Genomic DNA, 18,473 nt, shown 5'->3' with positions numbered 1-18,473 from the left:
GATTTATGTCTCGACATTGTATTCCCACTGTGTTCTCCAGTTCCCTGAACCCAGTACTTTTAGATAGAAAGTTGCTGTGGGTTAGCGTAAAGTATAGTAAGGAGGGTGTTGAGCTCCAGCTGTATTTGATCTCAACCCAGATCTTACAAGCCGCCACTTTCCAGGAGGCCAGAAGTGACTGGAGACCCAGTTCCAGACGCAAGGCCTCCACTGGGACAGTGCTGGGAAGATTAAGTATGGAGCGTATGATTTTATCCTCAAGTTTCGTCAGCCACAGCACTGCCTTAAGTGGGAAAACTTCAAGAGCCTATAGAATAGTTGCAATTATGGACACCCTATATGCAGTTACGAGGGCTTCTATGGATCTGCCACAGTTATCAAGAATAACACTCCTAATGGCCAACCACTTGGCCCAGGTTTTCGACACTAACTCATCCTCTGGATGAGCCAAAGACGAAGATGCCTGTAAGTGCACGCCGAGATACTTGTAGGCATGGACAGACTGCAGCTGCACACTGTCCAATACCCACACAAATGCTCCTTTGCCCTTAGTCCTACCACAAATCATGACCTTGGTCTTAGTGGTGTTAATTTTCAGGCCGTTGAGTTTAGAATATGCTTGCAGCAGATTTAGGGATCGCTGCAATCCAATGGCGGTCCTGTGTTGACCATCGTGTCTCTACCTTACCAAATTGAGGAGGGAAATTGTGTGCCGACTTTAGAGCCTGCTGCATGTCAGAGACATAGAGGTTATATAGGAGAGGTGCCAAGGCAAACACCTGCTTACGTCCCATATTAGTGTGACAGAACCCTGACAATGCCCCATCCCGCAAGAGTCTGACTCTAACACTGGTGTCACAATACAGAAGTTTTATGAAATACAATAATGTACTGTCAATGCCCCATGCTGCCAGTTTATCCCATAAGTGGGAGCGGATCACACTGTCAAAGGCGGCACTATAGTCCATGACAAATTAATACAGTGGCACCCATGAATAGCTGTAGGCATCAGATATAAGTGTCTGGAGAATCCAGATAGAGGGGGAGGTTTTAAAACCCCTTCTGAAGCCCGACTGATGTGGGCCAAGGAGATGCTCGCTTTCCACCCACTCATTCAAAAGCTGAAGTAACCCCGCAAAAAAACTACAATCTAACATAGCTAATAAGCTGTAACAGGTTGGATCAGCATGGGATCCCCGTTTGAAAACGGAGACCAAGATCGAATCCCACCAAGATTTTGGGATGTCACCTACCTCGCATATGCGAAGAAAAGGCTGTTTCAGTAAAGCAGCCCAGAAGGTGGAGTCCATCTTCAGGACTGCATTACAAAGGCTGTCAGGACCCATGGCCCGAGAGGCTCTGGATTTCTTGATCGTTCCCTCCAAATTAGCCATCACCACATGGGACAAGACTGTAGTTTTTGCCATAGGGATTACTATACGGGCACCACCAGGCTCCTTGGTGTAATAATAGTGATCCATGAAGTAACTGCCTCAGCAGCAGACTTCCTGGGCCACTGAATTGGCTTGAAAAACACCCAGCATGTGCCAGAACTTCTTTGAATAGTGGGTTGCAATCCAAGTATGGATGAGCAGCTATCTCGCAGATGTATAACTTGCTTTATGGCCCTTAAGCCACGTCCTGTACTGAGGTTTTATTATTTTGGATTGATCTCTGACAACCAATGGCTGCTGAGCCATATCACGCTTGATGTGTCTCAGTGCTGCCCTGGTGCCCTTATTTCTCTTTTCTTGGCAGCAATTATCGCATCATAGGGGGCGCCAAGCTTAGATGATTTGATTCGCTTGGATAGGTGTTTGAGCCCCTAGTGCCAAAAAACATCCATTAACTGACCCAAATCCCAGTGACACCCATCTAGGACAGATTATATCATAGGGTTATCCCTAGTCAATGTGCGATTGAAGCAGCCAATGTTAATTGTTGACCAAAGAAATCTGTACCCCAGTATGTTGACCTGAGGATTAACCCGAAGATAGTCAGTGGATTTAGTATTAGCCTTTTTGCAAACCATTCTCACTGCTACATGATCGCTCATGTTGACGAGTTGCGTACAAAGGTGGGGCGCTAGATTTCTAATGGCCTCATTTACAAAAATAAAATCATCTCTGCTATGGCTTGCACCATTTGACCAGGTAAAATTGGCTTGGGGAGGTCCAACAGACAAAGGAGTCATATTGAAAACAGACAAAAGCTCAAACCACTCCCTTGATCATTTTGTTGTAGCAGGACCCATTTGAGACCCTCATGGAGACGTGGGATCAGCTAGGCAGTCGACATTGAAGTCCCTGGTGAGAATAATACCCCCACATTTGATTGGCCCAACCACGCATACAGTGTGTCATATACAGTGTTGATAGGGATATCTGTCTTAAGCCCCCGGGGGGTCATATAAAGTTACCACCAATGTACTCCCCACCTTAACAAGGAAGTCCGGTATGGTGACTGCCAAGAAGTTCTCCTCCCCCCTTACAGCATAGAAAGGAGAAGGGGAGTACTCAGACCTGACCCCAATACAAAGCCCACTTTTAGGGCAACCTAATGTGGGGGAGGGGTACAAAAGAACATCAAATAGCCATCCAATGAAAAGGGGGAGGTAAGCCATGTTTCCTGAATACAAAATATGCGTGCAGACAATAGTTCATTTGCTCCCAAGGGGTTTGGCAGGGATTAGCGATGGCCATGAATGTTCCAGAAGAGTAGTAAGGTTGAATAGGAGCAATTTCCAGCATTCAGTTAAGTGCAAGAACTCGTGACCAAGCCCCATTCATTGTCTCCTTAGAAGACAATGCCTCTTGGTCACGACTGTGAGAAACTCATGGTGACAAGCAAGACAGACACAAGTGATCACAGTTCAAGGGTGTTTATTGAACTATGAATTCAGTATGAGGGTTGGAAAAAACACCTAATCTAAACTTAAATCTAAGATGGGAGCACGCGTCAACCATCAAATTCCCATCTGGCATTCCACAAAGCCATTAAAACTAGCCTATTTTTCTGACTCGATAAAATGTGTTCCGTGCAATCATTGTTTTCTATGCCTTGTTAAGCTTGCTTCGCTCCCCTGCATCATTGCTGTAACATGTCATGCAACCAAGAAAGTATCTTACTTTAACATCAATTAAGCATTCATACATCTTCCTGTAAAATCGCCTCAATGGCTTTGGGCTGTAGCGTGCTATACAAATAAATAAATAAAAGAATGAAAAATAAGGCAGTCCTAGTGGCGTGGTGTCAAACAAAAGGGCCTATACTAAGAAACCTATTGCCAAACCTTCCAACTAATACAAAAAAGGGTCAGGGATATATAAGTCTGGATGCAGTAGCTCGTGTCTCCCTTCCCCACGTTTTGACCACAGGGTAAGATGGGAGCTTGGAGCACAGTACAGTCTCAGGCTTTCCAGCCTGAGACAACAGTTCCAATGGCAGTTCTCAGGGCAGTCTATGGCCAAGTCTCGTTTCCTGTGAAAGTCTCTTGCCTTCAAGGCCTGATGTGGTCAAATAACAAAAAGAAAAGTTTCTTTAACAAATAAAAAGTTTGTTCCCAATGTTCACTGGGTGATGGGTTCACCCCTGGGTCTACACCTCTTCTTGGAGTCGACCCTTCTCAATCTCATATCACAGTTTCACATAGGGTGACAATTTCACTGCTGGGTACACCTCTTCTTGGTGTTGACCCTTCTCATATCGTATTCCAAAATATACCAGTTTCTTTATCAAACAACTTTGGGCGATGGCTTCACCCCTGGATTTCCCTCAGTTGGGCTCGGGACCCCTCTTGACTTTTAGCAGGATTCAATTCCCTAGGTTTCTCAATGTTTGTAGATCAAAGTCTTTTGATTGTACAGGGATTTTTCTTGACCCTCTGTATGACCACCTTGACCTATTTTGCTGGCCTTCCTACGGCCTTCTGGTACTTGTAGTTTCTCTCATATGGGGCTCGACCAGAGTCTCTCAAGTTAGCACCCACATGGTGCTGCTTTTCCTCTGCAGCTGGTCTCCCCTTCACACTTTTAACAGTTCATTCAGAGTTCATCAGCATTGGTTCAAAACTTGCCACTTTGCGATTCTCATTCATCACAGGCCAGTTCTTATTAGTTCTCCCCTCGACTCACCGGCTATGTCGAACTGCTTGGATGTTGGCTTCTCCGGAGTCAAGGCCAGTACCACAGGTGAGGGAGCTTCCCTCGCTCCTGCTAATCAGCATAGGTTTGCCATGTGAAGGGTCGACATCTGCTGCAGAACACCTGTGCTGTTGTTCGTGGTCTTTGGCTCTCTTCCTTGAAGGTTCCACAGGCCTGCGACAGGAAGGGCAAGGTCACTTCTCTCCTTTCCACCCTCTCGACTCCTGCCCCTTTTCTCCTTGTTTTGAACTGCCACATGGTAGCCAACTCGTCATACTGTCTGCTGTAGTCGCCTTGCTCGTACTGTGCTCTCTGGCTCCACCTTTTATCACTGTGGGGAAGGGAAAGGGCCTCAGGTTCGGACCCCTCTTTACTTCATATTCACTTTACTCCAAGTCTTACGGAATTCACTCCCCTTGTTTTCTCTTGATGCAGGATTCACGTTCCTTGTTTTGTCTTAATGCAGGATTCACTTCCCTTGACTTCAAAGTGCTTGTAGATCAAAGTCTTTCGATTGTACAGGGATTTTGCTTGACCCTCTGTATGACCTTTGACCTAATTCGATAGCCCTCCTACAGCCTTCTGGTACTTGTAGTTTCTCTTATACGGGGCACGACCAGAGTCTCTTGAATTAGCACCCATGTGGTGCCGGTTTCCCTTTGCAGCTGGTCTCCCCTTCCAACTTTTTACAGTTCATTCAAAGTTCGTTAAACTTGGTTCAAACTTGACACTTTGTGCGTCTCATTCAACACAGCCCGGTTCTTATTGATTCTCCCCTCGACTCACCGGCTGTGATGAACCACTTGGCTGTTGCCTCTTTGGAGTCAAGGCCAATACCACTGGCGTGGGAGCTTCCCTTGCTCCCGCTTATCAGCATAGGTTTGCTCTGTGTACTGGTGACAACTGCTGCAGGACACTTGTGCTGTTGTTTGCGGTCTTAGACTCTCTTTCACAAAGGTTCTGCGGCTCTGAGACAAAAAGGGCAAGTCACTTCTCTCCTCGCCACCCTCTAGATTCCTGCCGCCTTTCTCCTTCTCTTGAACTGCCGTGTGTTAGCCATCTCATCTTGTTGTCTGCCGTGCTCGCCTTGCTCGTACTGTGCTCGCTTGCTCTACCTTTTATCCCTGTGAGGAAAAGGAAGGGCCGTCAGGTGTGTGTGGTTCAAGTTAATCGCCCAACTGTGCCTGACCCTCGGGTTGTGACATGTCAGGTGCACAGGCTTAACATTAGTCCGTTGTTTGTGGTGTGCGCAAGTGTTTGTGTTGGAAAAGGGGAACGTTTGAATGTCAAAGCATCCTACATAGGCAGAAGGGAAAGAGGTGTGGTATGGGATCATACCCTTCGTATTTGGGTTTGAGGTGCTCTCAGAAGGGTAGGTTTTGGGGGGTTTGTTAAATGGACGAACATGACCGGGATGAAGAACAGAACATACGGGATCGTGGAAAAGATAGTGTTCTGTCATATTAGGTTGGGATTTTGGGAAGTGAAAATCAGGGCGGCGGGTTTGGTAGGGTTTGCAGGGTAAGCGGGAATGGCTGGGGTTGTGACATGAACAAAGGGGATTGTGGGAATTGTAGTGTTTTGTCTGATCAAGTACGGAATGCAGAAAGTTATACTCAGAGGAACAGAAATAAGAAGAATAGGGAATATTCAAATGGAGACCAGTGAAACCAAGATTCTGGGAGTTATGGCTTTTTGGATGTAACTGTGTTTGGGACCTTAGAGGATTGAGTAGGTACGGAGGGTTTGTTGGATCTGGGCCGGAGAGATCTAACAGGAGAAAGGGAGGGAGATGCAATACAGCCCATGAAAGCATCAGATGTCTCGCCTTTCTCTCCTTCTCTGGCACAATACTTCGTCTCACCTGGGGTAATCCCCCCAGCATAACCCAGGTTTCCACTATCCAGGTGATCCTCCTCCACTGGTCCATCCCCAGTAACTGGATCCAATAGCGATGGCCGTGTATAGGCCACCTGAATAAGGGATTCTTGAGGCTTTACTGGGAGAACACCCTCAGGTTTCTCACACTACCCTTCACCTGTGTCGCAGCCTAGCTAGGTCCAATAGGTCCACATATGTCTTATGTTGCCAGGCAACCTGATCTACAGTAGGACAAAAGGCAAAAATGTGAAGCCCAAATCACGCAGAAATATGGCGTTTTTACAGACACTCTCTGCTATCAATGGGGAAGCCAATTTCGTCAGCACCCAATTGGTAGTGCTGCGATAAGGATGCAGCTCTAGACTCACTATGTCCTCAGAGGTGAGTCCACTGAGGTCTGTGATGAGCTGTAACAGCTGAAGCAGCCATGTTCTGTTCAGAAAGGGGCTGGTTGCAGCGGGATCAAGTTTGACTATCTTGATATATTTTGAAACCAGCTTGGTTCCTGCTATGATCTATGCACAGCCTCCCATTTGCAAAAGTCCTACACCCTGACTCCACACATGACTACCATCCTGCAAGGAGTGGGTTCGATCTACCCCCTACATGCCCCCCCTGAGAAGAGGTGGGCAAAGGGAGTTTCCGCCCAGAGGCCCCAATGTTTTGCCCACTATGATGACCCTCTGCATTGCAATTGACCAATGAGCTGGGTGTGTTGTTGTCCCTGTTGTTGGAGGGAAGACAGCCATTTATCGCCATTGAGCCAGTAGTGTGCGACCTTCTATCCAAAAGGTCCATGCAATGCCACTTGTCATGTAGATCAGTCAGGAAGAGTAATGGCCAGCATGCATGTACCTGCACTGGATAGATCCTCTTTGGGATTGAAAAGTTTGAGGGTTGGGAGAGCCACTACCAAAGTGGTCAGAATCACGCCCTGGGTTGAAGACGACCCCCCCACCCCGGGCTTCGTCATATGCCGCTCCTTCCTCCTGGGTGGTACACCGGGTCTAGCATCGATAGACTCTAGGGCTTGCTTTATGGATGCCGCTCAGCGAGGGACTCTGCAAAACAACTAAATGGGGTACCACATTCTTATTAGAGGCAAGGAACAAGGAAGTTGGTTTGCTGGTCGTGGAAGTCCCCCCCTTTTCCTGGCTGTTCTTTCCCAACTGCTTTATCAATCTTAAATTGATATTTCATATAATCAAAGATATGTCCCATTGTTTGATGGATGAGTGATCCTCGGCCAACTTGGAGCAGAGTAAGAATAGCACATCTAATTTGGCTATAATCATATCCAAGGAAGAATCTGACGAGTCTGGGGCTCCCCCAGTAGGGCACTTAGAGTTGACTTCTTGGGCAAATTCTGCCACCCCCCCTTCACTGTCCGAATAATAAGAACATTTATGCGATACCAATTGTTCCAGATTGGGTGTATCCGAAAGATTTCAATTCCCAGTATTTTTGTGGCTGCAGTCATTGGGGACTAGAGAGTTCCGTTTCAAATCTAAGCAGTGGTTCAGAAGGGATTGGTTACTGTCGATCAAAAAGGAGCTTTACAGTAGGTTTTCCTGGATGAACATCACACTGCTGTTGCTCCGGTTTCGCACTCAACTCACTCCCATTCTTAACCTTAGGAAGCTTCATTCCAAAGTATGTTGTCATTTTCTTTTGGGCAGAGTGCTGGGATTTATTCATTCCCTGTTTGGCTTTGGTGGGTAACTGCTTTGCCGATTCCATTTTATTTAGGGCACTGGGCGACATGCCTACCTGGAGGCGCGGGTATCCGCCCTACAAGGTGCAGGTTGGAGGAGGTTATCTTTCCCCATTACTGAACACCCAGCATCCCAGTTAATCACAAGTATGTCCACTCCAACAGCACAAAAAGTTTTAACCCAGCGGGGATGGCAGAAAAGAGGGACGAGGGGAGCAAAGGTGTCGATGGTCAGACCAACAACAAAAAGCAAAGCTCAGCATCCTTTTTTTTGCCCTGGGGGGAGTTGTTCAGATGATGTCCTCAGAAGAGTCTACAGATCTGGTGGCCGTGCCGCAACAGCCAGTAACTGCCAAGAACTGCAGTCACTGTCTAGTGATTCTGCGGCACTTCGTGCTGTTAGGGAGTCTAAGTAAGCAACTCCATCTCCAAACAATGTCCAGTGAGAAAAGCCTCTCCCACACAGCCTCCACTGCCAAGAACTGCAGTCACTCATTGGTTCAACCCATTGAAAGGTACAGGTCACGACACGGTTGAGCCTAAAGAACAAGCCTAAAAGGGCATTTGTAGTGATTATGTCCCCCTTGCCTGCATTAAGATCCCACGCCTGACGTCTTTAAATATACCTTCATTGAACTTGAACATTGCTCCTGAAAACATTGCCCATTTTACTCGTCTTCAGATCCAGAGTACCACTTTCATCTTTAAGTCTGCATATTCTGAATTTAGAATGCAGCATTATAATTCTTCCTGTGCGCTAGTAATTAGGATATAACCACTTTCCTAACTGCTACTTTACAACCACTGGAAATTCCTGCTGTGATTCCCTCAATAAGATAAATAACCAAAATGTGTGGGTGCTTATGTACTTTACATCACAAATCTAAATATCAGTTAATTTTGCTCAACCGTCTCCGTGATAACCTTTCCTCTCTTTTCGACCGTCCCACGTCCAACTTGGGTCTTTCCTCTCCTCTATCACTACCTGTGGTGTTTCCCAGGGGTCTAACCTCTCTCCCTGGCTGTTCAACCAATACCTGGCACTTCTTGACCACCGCATTGCTGCTCTCTGCCCCAACTTTCAGTGCTATGCAGATGACACAACTCATTTTCAGGCTCCCTTCAGCCACCTCTTCTCCTTCTCTCATAGCTGACTGTCTGTCTGCTATCCAGGAGTGGTGTGCCGCCAATGATCTCTCCCTTAATGCCAGTAAGACCGAGATACTCCTCATCGGCACACCAGCTCCCTCCTTTCCTGTCACTCTCTGAACGGCCTCTCTTGGCCCTCTTCCTGCTCCCACCTGTGCGGCTGAAAACCTTGTGATCATCTGCAACTCCACACTGTCCTTCTCTCCTCACATCTCTGATGTCTTTAAGAAGTCACACTACCAGCTGCACCTCCTCAGAGGTATTCTTCCTTTCCTCTCCTTACCCCAGAAGCTCACTGTCTCTAGAGCCCTTCTTCTTTTAGGCCGGACTACTGCAACAGCCTCTTTCTAAATCTGCCTGCCTCTACTCTCCCCCCTCTGCAACTCATCCAGAACAGGACATGCAAGACTTGTCCTTGGCCTCAAGCCCAGGGATTGTATCTCTCTAGGACTGAAATCGGTGCACTGGCTCCCAGTGGCTGCGAGGATTAAGTTCAAACCCTTCTGCATTGTGCACAAGGCCTTTTGGGGCCTGTGGCCCCAATACCTTCAACGCTCTCTTCCTAAATATCTTCCTTCTTGAGCTCTTTGCTCATCCGCCTCCAACTCCCTCAGGGTCAGTCGCTTCTCAAGCAACAAGTTCGGGGTAGATCTCTTTCTTCGGCTGGGGCCCGCCGTTGGAATAGCCTTCCTGCCTCTCTGAAACTTGAGAACGATCACTGGTTCCGGAAGCACTTCAAGACCTCCCTCTTTGCTTCTGCTTTCTCTCCTCCTCTCCCAGACTGATTGCCTGGCTGATGCACTGGTTACCTGGCTACCCTCTGATCTCAGGCCGAGGTCCCCTCCCCGCCAGTTGCACACCTGTACTGCCCCCCTGGCAACCCTTGCACCCAGGGGATGTTTATGTATCCCTACAACCCACTACCAGCACTTGATACCGGATATCTGCACTTACCCTTGCACTTGCCACCAGCTGGCCACACTATTTATTGTTTCATTTATTTTTACAGTTATGCAATTTACTGCACAGCCCCCGCCCCTGCACTTTCCCCCTCCCTTGCGCTTGTGCGATCTCATTGTCACCTGGCCTAGTAAGATCGTTGTCTCTGTCTTCCCTCTGTTCCCCCTCCCTTGCCTTGTCGCGCCTTGAAACACTTGTGTATAAGCGCGTTTTAAATGCCATATCATATCATAAATTCTGCAAAAAGAAAAAAAGAACACCATATTTATGAAAAAGAAAAACATTTTTTTAAAGCTAAAGAGAGTTAAAATCTATGCTTAATTTTCAATTCAAATGTATTTTCTTCCAATTTGGCTGTGTTGTCTGTTTCGATCCCCTTCTTCTTAGTGTAATCAATTAGATGCCATTAAAGTGCTGACTTTGTCCAAGGTTCCATTTCATTTAACAAATCCTTAGCGTTCCAATTTTGTGATATATTTCATGCATCAAATCACCACTGAATCCTTGATGTTACATGTTAATGTTTCAGGGATTTTCTTGTTAACTTTGTTGATCAAATCATCAATTATGTGCTAGTTCTTTCATCAAATCCCCTCAGTTGTAGGATATTTAATTCAACAAAACAATGTAATACTTTGCTGATCAAATCCTCAACAAGATTCACCATTTGTATGGCTCATCAGGAGAATTACTTGTTTTTACTCAATCTGACTTCATGTAGACATTGTATACACCTTGAATCATATTCTTTATGTCCTCATTTAATTATTTTAATTTTTTCCTTCTATGATATAGTTCCAATTTGATGAAATCTTAACGTTTTAATATTAGACAGAGTGTCTCTCTGTTTGGTGCACCACTTATTCATGCTCACAAGGACGTTGTTTTTAATTATTTAATGTGTATTTTTAGTTGAATAAAAGTCTACTATTTTTATAGAATCTTGGTTGAACATTCGTTTATTTTGGGACACCAGTACTATTGCTGTTCAGCAGCTTTTTTGCTAGCTCAATTTCCTCATGAAGATTAAAGCCTGCCCTCAGCCCATCTTACCACAAGAGTCGAAGAAACCTGTTGGGTGGTGCTATGTTCACCTTTATGATTGAGATCACTACTGGTTTAATCAGACAGCTCAAATCACACACCTTTGGTGTGTGTCACTCACCTGCCGTGGAACCCATACATGCCAACCCTGCCGATTTCAGAGGACACTCGCGATATTTCTATTAAAAAAATCGTTGCTGTTCTTTTACTTTCGCCCTCCGTTTTAGCCACTACCCATCTCTGTACTCCTGCAGAGCAGTTGTCATTTTGTTGTCAGGCTCACTACTAGAGGACACCGACCTACAAAACTGACTTGGCCAAAGAATCATTACCGGTCAGTACCACCAGTTATTATATTGCACTTCATGAATGACCCTGCACAAGCAACTACTTCCGCTGCAGTACACTCAAATCATCACAGAGCACAAAGCCCCCACATGCACCTCCCCAACTGAGTACAATTGTCCTAATCATGGAGAAAGCCTCTGCCACCTCACCTTTCGGGTGATGTTGTGCACATAAGGGCAGGTGTTGCAAGCGAACCTGTAGCATTTCTGCCCTTCCTCCACGATCAGTACGTTGCCGCATGTCGGGCAAAAGAGCAACATGACCAGGGGTGCAGCAGAAAGCAGGTAGAGCAAATATTAGCGTGTAAACTGCTGAGCAGAAGAGAGGTTTTTGTGAGCATGCACGGAACTGTCACACTTCAGAAGAGTAGCGAATATTTCTTATTAGAGAAACGGACCTAGCGGCGTTTCCACAACTCGTCACTTCCACGTTACGTTCCGTGAAACGTACGGTTCCTTTTACATTGCTTCATGAATTACTGTATTACGGTCACAGAATTCTAAACTGCTCTTGCTCTACGAGTTACATTCTACTCTAGACGTAAACCGGAAGAACCTTGTGCCGGAGGTCCACAGGACTGACCCTAGTTATTCTTTAGAACTCAGTCGGACTGACATCCTTCTTCTTCTTCTTAATTATCGAATGCGTGGGCGGACCCACGCAGACGCTTCCCCATCCTAAAGGATGATGTGCACCAACCAACACACAGGCCACACTTCCACACAAACCACCAGCTACCCAACCACAAACAACCACACCCCCCCAATCCAACACCACCAGCCAACCCACCGCAAACACACACACCCCATCACTCAAAACACCACCCAGCGAGCCCTGGAGACCGGCACGCAGACCCGCGAGACCCCGGCCCGTACGCCTACACATGCTCTTCAGGCGAGGCATCGCGCGGCGCCGCCCACCCACCGCGACCAACCCGAGCGATACCCACACTTCCACACAAACCACCAGCCACCAAACCACAAACAACCACTACCCCCAATTCAACACCACCAGCCACCCCACCGCAAACAACCACACCCCACCAATCCACACCAACAGTCACAACACCCCAAACTCACACCACCCAGCGAGCCCGGAGACCGGCGCGCAGACCCGCGAGACCCCAGCCCGTATGCCTACACTTGCGCTGCAGGCGAGGCACCGCGCGCTGCCGCCCACCCACCGCGACCAACCCGAGCGACACCCACACTTCCACACAAACCTCCAGCCACCAAACCACAAACAACCACTACCACCAATCCAACACCACCAGCCACCCTACCGCAAACAACCACACCCCACCAATCCACACCAACAGTCACAACACCCCAAACTCACACCACCCAGCGAGCCCGGAGACCGGCGAGACCCCAGCCTGTACGCCTACACATGCGCTTCAGGCGAGGCACTGCACGCTGCCGCCCACCCACCGCGACCAACCCGAGCGACACCCACACTACCACACGAACCTCCAGCCACCGAACCACAAACAACCACTACCCCCAATTCAACACCACCAGCCACCCTACCGCAAACAACCACACCCCACCAATCCACACCAACAGCTACCCTACCGCAAACAAACGGCCCCCACCAACTCACACCCCGTCCCCAGCTCCGCCAACTACCCGCCACTACCCGTGTCTACTTCCCATTTGAGACGGACTGACATCCGTTTGTGGTCGAGGAGGACGTTGCCCGTTCGCGGCGACCGCTCAAGGCGGATTTGTGGCAGGTCATGAACTGTCAATTAGCGGAATTGTGACCCTGTCAATGGGAGCAGCGAGCAACACTTTTAAGGGTTTGGATCAGCAAAAGATTGTTTTTTCTTCTTTTCCATCCCAACAGTTTTCATCCTGAAAATTCAGGAAGTACTACCAGGGCTGTCACAAGATGTGGTGAGGCCCCCTTTTAATGTTAAGCACTTGGCCCGCGGAGCACCTTCGCAAACAGGGGACTCGAGAAATCTCCCCTTGCAGGTACCCAAATATGGTTTATTACTACAACTGCAAATCAACTACAGCAAAGTTAGATTTCTCTACTGAAGAAAGGTTTTATGCCAGACTAACCTTTGTATCATAGGCATAAACATATACAGGATGGCATGGCGGCATGTGGTGCCTGACACCAGCATTAAGGAGCACCCTGCCCCTGTGTGGGCATTAAAACACACATCATACACAGTGACGGATGATGTACAGTGGAGGCTGTTGAATTTCTGAACTGAAGAGGCTTAAATGTTTGTGACAATTATGCAGGATCGGCAGAGCACAGTCAGGGTGCCCAAACCAAACAAGGGTTATTTGAGGGGGTTTCTCACTTCCAAGAACATGTTTGAAACATCGGGTTACACTCATGTATTTTACAGCACTTTCTTTGTAAAATTGGGTATAAATCCGTACAGTTTGCAATTTGTTTTGTATGGAAGCAAATGGAAAAACCCAATAGTTGCAAGTCACCAACTGTGCACAGGAACATTTTCCAATACATTTCATGCCTCCGTTGCACACAGCAAATGCTATTATAAAGATATATTCATGCTGGTTGTTCCCATGTGGTCCATGCTGGCTGCACCAATATATGTCATTATTGCTATGTATGCCGTCCAAGCCAGTAAACCTGCCATGCCACAGAAAGTATGTCCAGGCTGACTGTGCACCATAAGTGTTATTACTGGCTCGATTGGCCTAAATTCAATGTGGGCCAATTTAGCCAAGTAGTATGTTTGCTTTAACCTTGATACACAGTCCTGTGAACATGGGTAAAGCAAAACAAGCAATGGCAATCCTAACAGCTTGGGCTTTCATGTGGGCATGGTAAAGGCACTGCTCTATTGGTATTAACTGGCCATTGATGGTAGCAGGTGCAAACTGGTTTGAGTACCTGAGCATCTAATAGCAGTGCCTGGCAAATGCCTAATACTTATGCACAAGCCAAAACTGTTGGCTTTGCCAATGTTGGTTTTTAGCAGGACTTCAGTGAAAGACATGTAGGATGCAACACCACTGAGTGGATGGGCTCTAGCCCCCTCCTGAAATGGTGGATTTTGTTGACTCGACCTGGCTACTTGGGCGGAGCCAGGCCCTGGCTAGGAAGGGCTGACGCCCTCCCACTTTGAGGCAGAAGGCCTCTCTCAAAGTGTCGCCAACCCGTAGCTCTCGTTATGGAGTGGCAGCAGCATCAAACATGCAGAGTACAAATGCCTATCCATGCAATATCAACAGACTAACTTTGATAACGCCATAGTCTTAACTTCTGGTCTCAGCTTTTAGATGGCCCACCTCTCCAGAGATTAGCATAGCATTATGAAAGTAAAGATCCTTTGAATTGGGGTGAAAGGTACGTCTAGTGGCCAAGGGGAAGGTGAAATTGCTATTCAGGTTCCTAGCTGGGCTCAGGGCGTTGGGAGGGAAGTGGGAGCAGAGCTGGTTGAAGATGTGTCGGGGCTGGTGGGGGCCCATTTCTTTGCAATGTTTGTGGGGCACCCCAGGCCTTACAGATTGGAAAAATAGGCCAAGGCACCTACTGAGTGCTTAAATCAATAATTAAGTCAAAATAATACAGTGAGGTGGTTAAAAGCTGCAGATTATCAGTAGGTGTCTGTGTCATAAGACTGCGAACATGAGTGCAGCTGCTTGGGGGCCCCTTTCAACTGCAAAAGCTGAAAGACCCAGACACCATCCCTCAGTGAGGAGACCGACAGCGCAATGGGTTTATTGGCCTCACTTTGGCCACACTCACTAACCCCATTTCAAAACTATCATCCAGCCCCTTCCAGGCTGACCAACAGAGCTGTGGTCAGATGGAACAAGACACAGACATTAAACGGGGCCTGGGCTTTTCTGTTAAAAGGCCCTAAAATTACTAACATAAAACATTTCACTGTTAGCACCTGCATTTATAAACATACATTTTTAGGTCATTGAAATTGTGATGTTGGTTTAGCACTTGCATGCCAGGGGAGTGATTGGAAGGGAAGTGGTAACATGAGACATCTCATTCTCACAGCAGTCCTTAAGTGTGACATTTCAGAAATGAGGGCGAGAGTCAGCTGCTTGTAACATTGAAGCTTCATCAGAATAGTCTCATTCAAATGTGGAAAGATTTTAGATGTGCCCACACAAGTAAGTGTGCCCTCCCCCACAGGCTCTGAAGTTAGCGTCCCTCCCAACATTTGAAGTGTTAGTCCCACTCTGTTGCCCCCCAAAAATGTAGCCTAGGTGCACCTCTGATGCCATGACCCCACCCCTTAATTAAGTGGCCCGCAGGTCTGCTAAATTAAGGGGTGGGGGCTGGCGCACACACTCACATACAACACTTTCACCCATGCATTCATCCACCAGTCACACAACTCCTTGCATTCACGCATACATAAAACCAAACACAGCATTGACACCAACATACACGCACACATTCATGCACATATACATACTCATTTAATTTAAATGCACATATATACTACACATATATACACATTTAAATTAAAATAAAAAACACTTACCTCATCTCCATGCACCCTTGAAAAGCCCCCGAGCAGCCACGGGGGACCGGATAGCACTCACTCCGACACGTAGACATGCTGCCTGACAGGAGAGAACTCCTCTCCTATCATTCAGCGTGTTCACACTGAGCAACGTGAACACACTGGCTGACAGGAGAGGAGTCCTCTCCTGTTAGGCAGCATGTCCACGTTGTCAGATGAATAACGGGAGACAGCAGAGCTCACTTCTGAGCCCTGCTGTCTCCCATTATTTTGCTGTTTGTTGCGGAGCCAAACGGCTTTGCAATAAACAGCAAAATAATTGCAGGGGACAATAGGAGACAGCACAGTCCCCCATGTGAATAAAGGACACGGGTGGACTGTGCTGCCTTCTTTCTACTCAGGAGAAGGGGCTGCAAGCACGAGGCCCGGGGCAGTTTGCCCCTCTTGCCCCCCCTCGTGACGGCCCTGAGTGCTACAAAAAATGCAGTGTAGGTGGCCGTTTAATTCTTTCTTCTGTCATCAGTTTCAGTTGTTTTACAACGATGCTTGACTCTCTAAAGTCATTATATCTCTAGTTTTATTTGTACTTGGACCATTTGAGATAGAGAACATACCGTCCATTATTTAAAAGTGTTGTGGGGCCGGCGGCGGTCACGTGGCCGGCCTCATTGGTGCTGGGGGGCCCAGCACCATGCTTGTATGCCGGAGTCACCCGGACTTCTGAGGTGATGCAGGGCAGGGCCCTGAGAGGCTGTGAGGCACAGCCTGGGTGCCGGAGCACCGTGGTTGCCTGGAGCATCCTGGATGGTGGGTGCCTAGGCTGGACCCAGGACACCATGCTGGTCTGGGGGGCCCAGACCAGCAAGGACCTGCAGGGCCGTGGCCACACGGTGTGGGGCCTGCAGGCCAGGGCCACAGGAGCGTGATCACATGGTGTAGGCCTGCGGGCACACAATGAGAGACGGAGACAACAGGAGTTCCATAGTTGGAGTCTGCAGCCGTTCTCCTGCACGTGCGTACAGGGGCTTCTTTTATTAGCTTGGGCCATGTCATGGCCCATCTTAAAAGGGCAAAACATGTGGGAGGGACACATCCCCTTAAAGGGGTAATACACATGTGAGGGTCAGACATAACACTCCTCCTTTTTCATAAGTAACAAAACAAACATTGCTGAGACATACACCGACCCTCCCTGTTACAGAACGACAATACTTATCACTTGGGATTTGTGGGGTAGACAGACAGTAGGATATGCCACTAACACATACATGGCTACTCAGATAGGTACAGACCTAGCACGTACTAACACATTGTAAACATACTCAGCGGGTGACTGTCCTGGTCAGTGAACTGCCGATGGAATCTACGCAGTTCTACCACAATTTAAAAACCCTTTATTAACCTGGGGTTCGGAACTGCAACCACTGAAAAAGACTCCATGGTTGGCGGCTGGCACGATATGCACACCTACTAACTGGGATCATAGCTTCACACCACTGTTCTTTACTGAGACTACTTTAAGCATGTAGCTAATATGCAGGTTCACAGCTTCAAAACACATCTACACTGAGTCCTCTTTAAGCAATTGCAGGACTGCAGGAGACCAGTTCACTTCCCATTCATGTGCATTCAGGAGTCACTTCCCCGGATCCAGGTCCATTGACGGTACAGTTCATGGCCGGTAAAGCCGCACCTGGCAGGTACCAGGGGCCACATCGGCATAGTCCCTTGATGTTTGAGGCAGGGCAGCGAGACGCAGATCGCAGGGCGTCCAGCCTGCTCCATGTGCTGTTAACAGGGCATGGGGTGATAGGACATCACTCACCCCCCTTTTCGACCATGTTCCCCCAGTCAGGAACGCCACTCTCTCAGGGGCACAAGAGGGTGCACAAGCACTCCTGAGGAGCTGCTACCCGTACCTTGCCCAATGCACCAGTGGCAGGTGTCAGGGCCGCATGCGTTGTTGGTCAGACACAAGTTGTTGGCTAAACTCAGGGGACCGGCAGGTATCTCCCCCAGCCCACGTTGGCCTGGTCCTTAGATGGCATGGCAAGCAGGGTGACACTAATGGTAGGAGTCAGGGCCACTAGCTCCCTGGTTCAACGGTATAGTAGGGGACATTAGTGGCATGGTGTTGAGGCCACTTGTTGGGCAGGCATGGTGGCTGTAGTGGCACGATGTTGGGGCCGCCTTCAGGGCAGGCAGGTTGACTGTTTGGCAGGGTGTTGGTCCACTTGCTGCCTAGAACTCTCCATGGCAATGAACCCTTGTCAAGTACTGCGTGTGCAGCATCCCAGGCACGGTGAAGCCAGTGTTCTGTGTGGTGCAGAGTGCAGGAGGCTCAGATGCTGATGGCTGGTAATCCTGAGGAGCATCAGGGTGGGAGGTCCACGTTAGAAGCAGAGTGCCCATTGTTGGTGCTGCTGCAACCCTCTGCTGTGTTGATACATGTCCTCTTCGGTGCGCAGAGTCCTTCCCATGGAGCTTCTTTGACATGGAGACATGGAGCACTTTATTATTCGTTCTGGAATGCCGCGGTTGGAGTGACAGTGCTTCTTCTGCTTCACCACACCCGCTAAGGGCAGGCCCATAGGGGAATGCACAGCCAACAGATTAGATCTTACGGTGCCCCAGGAGTACTAGACTCAGGGGAGGCCCTGGGAAAAAGGGGAGGGAGATAGGGGTCTTGGAAACCATTCCAAACCCAAAAGAGAGGGGCAGGGGGGATCAAAAGAACGAAGCTCAAAAATAC

At 48.1% G+C, this 18,473-nt stretch overlaps 1 protein-coding gene across 1 annotated transcript in view; it reads right to left on the bottom strand.

Moving 5' to 3' along the window:
* Window positions 1-11,634, bottom strand: part of POLR3K (RNA polymerase III subunit K) — a 124,035-nt gene extending 112,401 nt beyond the window's left edge. The window contains exon 1 of the mRNA XM_069646025.1: window positions 11,388-11,634. Within this exon, the coding sequence (XP_069502126.1) occupies window positions 11,388-11,498 (111 nt within the window). The 5' untranslated portion in view covers window positions 11,499-11,634. The remainder of the gene's footprint in view (window positions 1-11,387) is intronic.
* Window positions 11,635-18,473: the final 6,839 nt, after the last annotated feature.

Source organism: Ambystoma mexicanum, chromosome 2p, assembly GCF_040938575.1.
Source record: "Ambystoma mexicanum isolate Mex_15411 chromosome 2p, UKY_AmexF1_1, whole genome shotgun sequence".
NCBI lineage: Eukaryota > Metazoa > Chordata > Amphibia > Caudata > Ambystomatidae > Ambystoma > Ambystoma mexicanum.
This window is presented reverse-complemented; position numbering and strand designations above follow the sequence as displayed.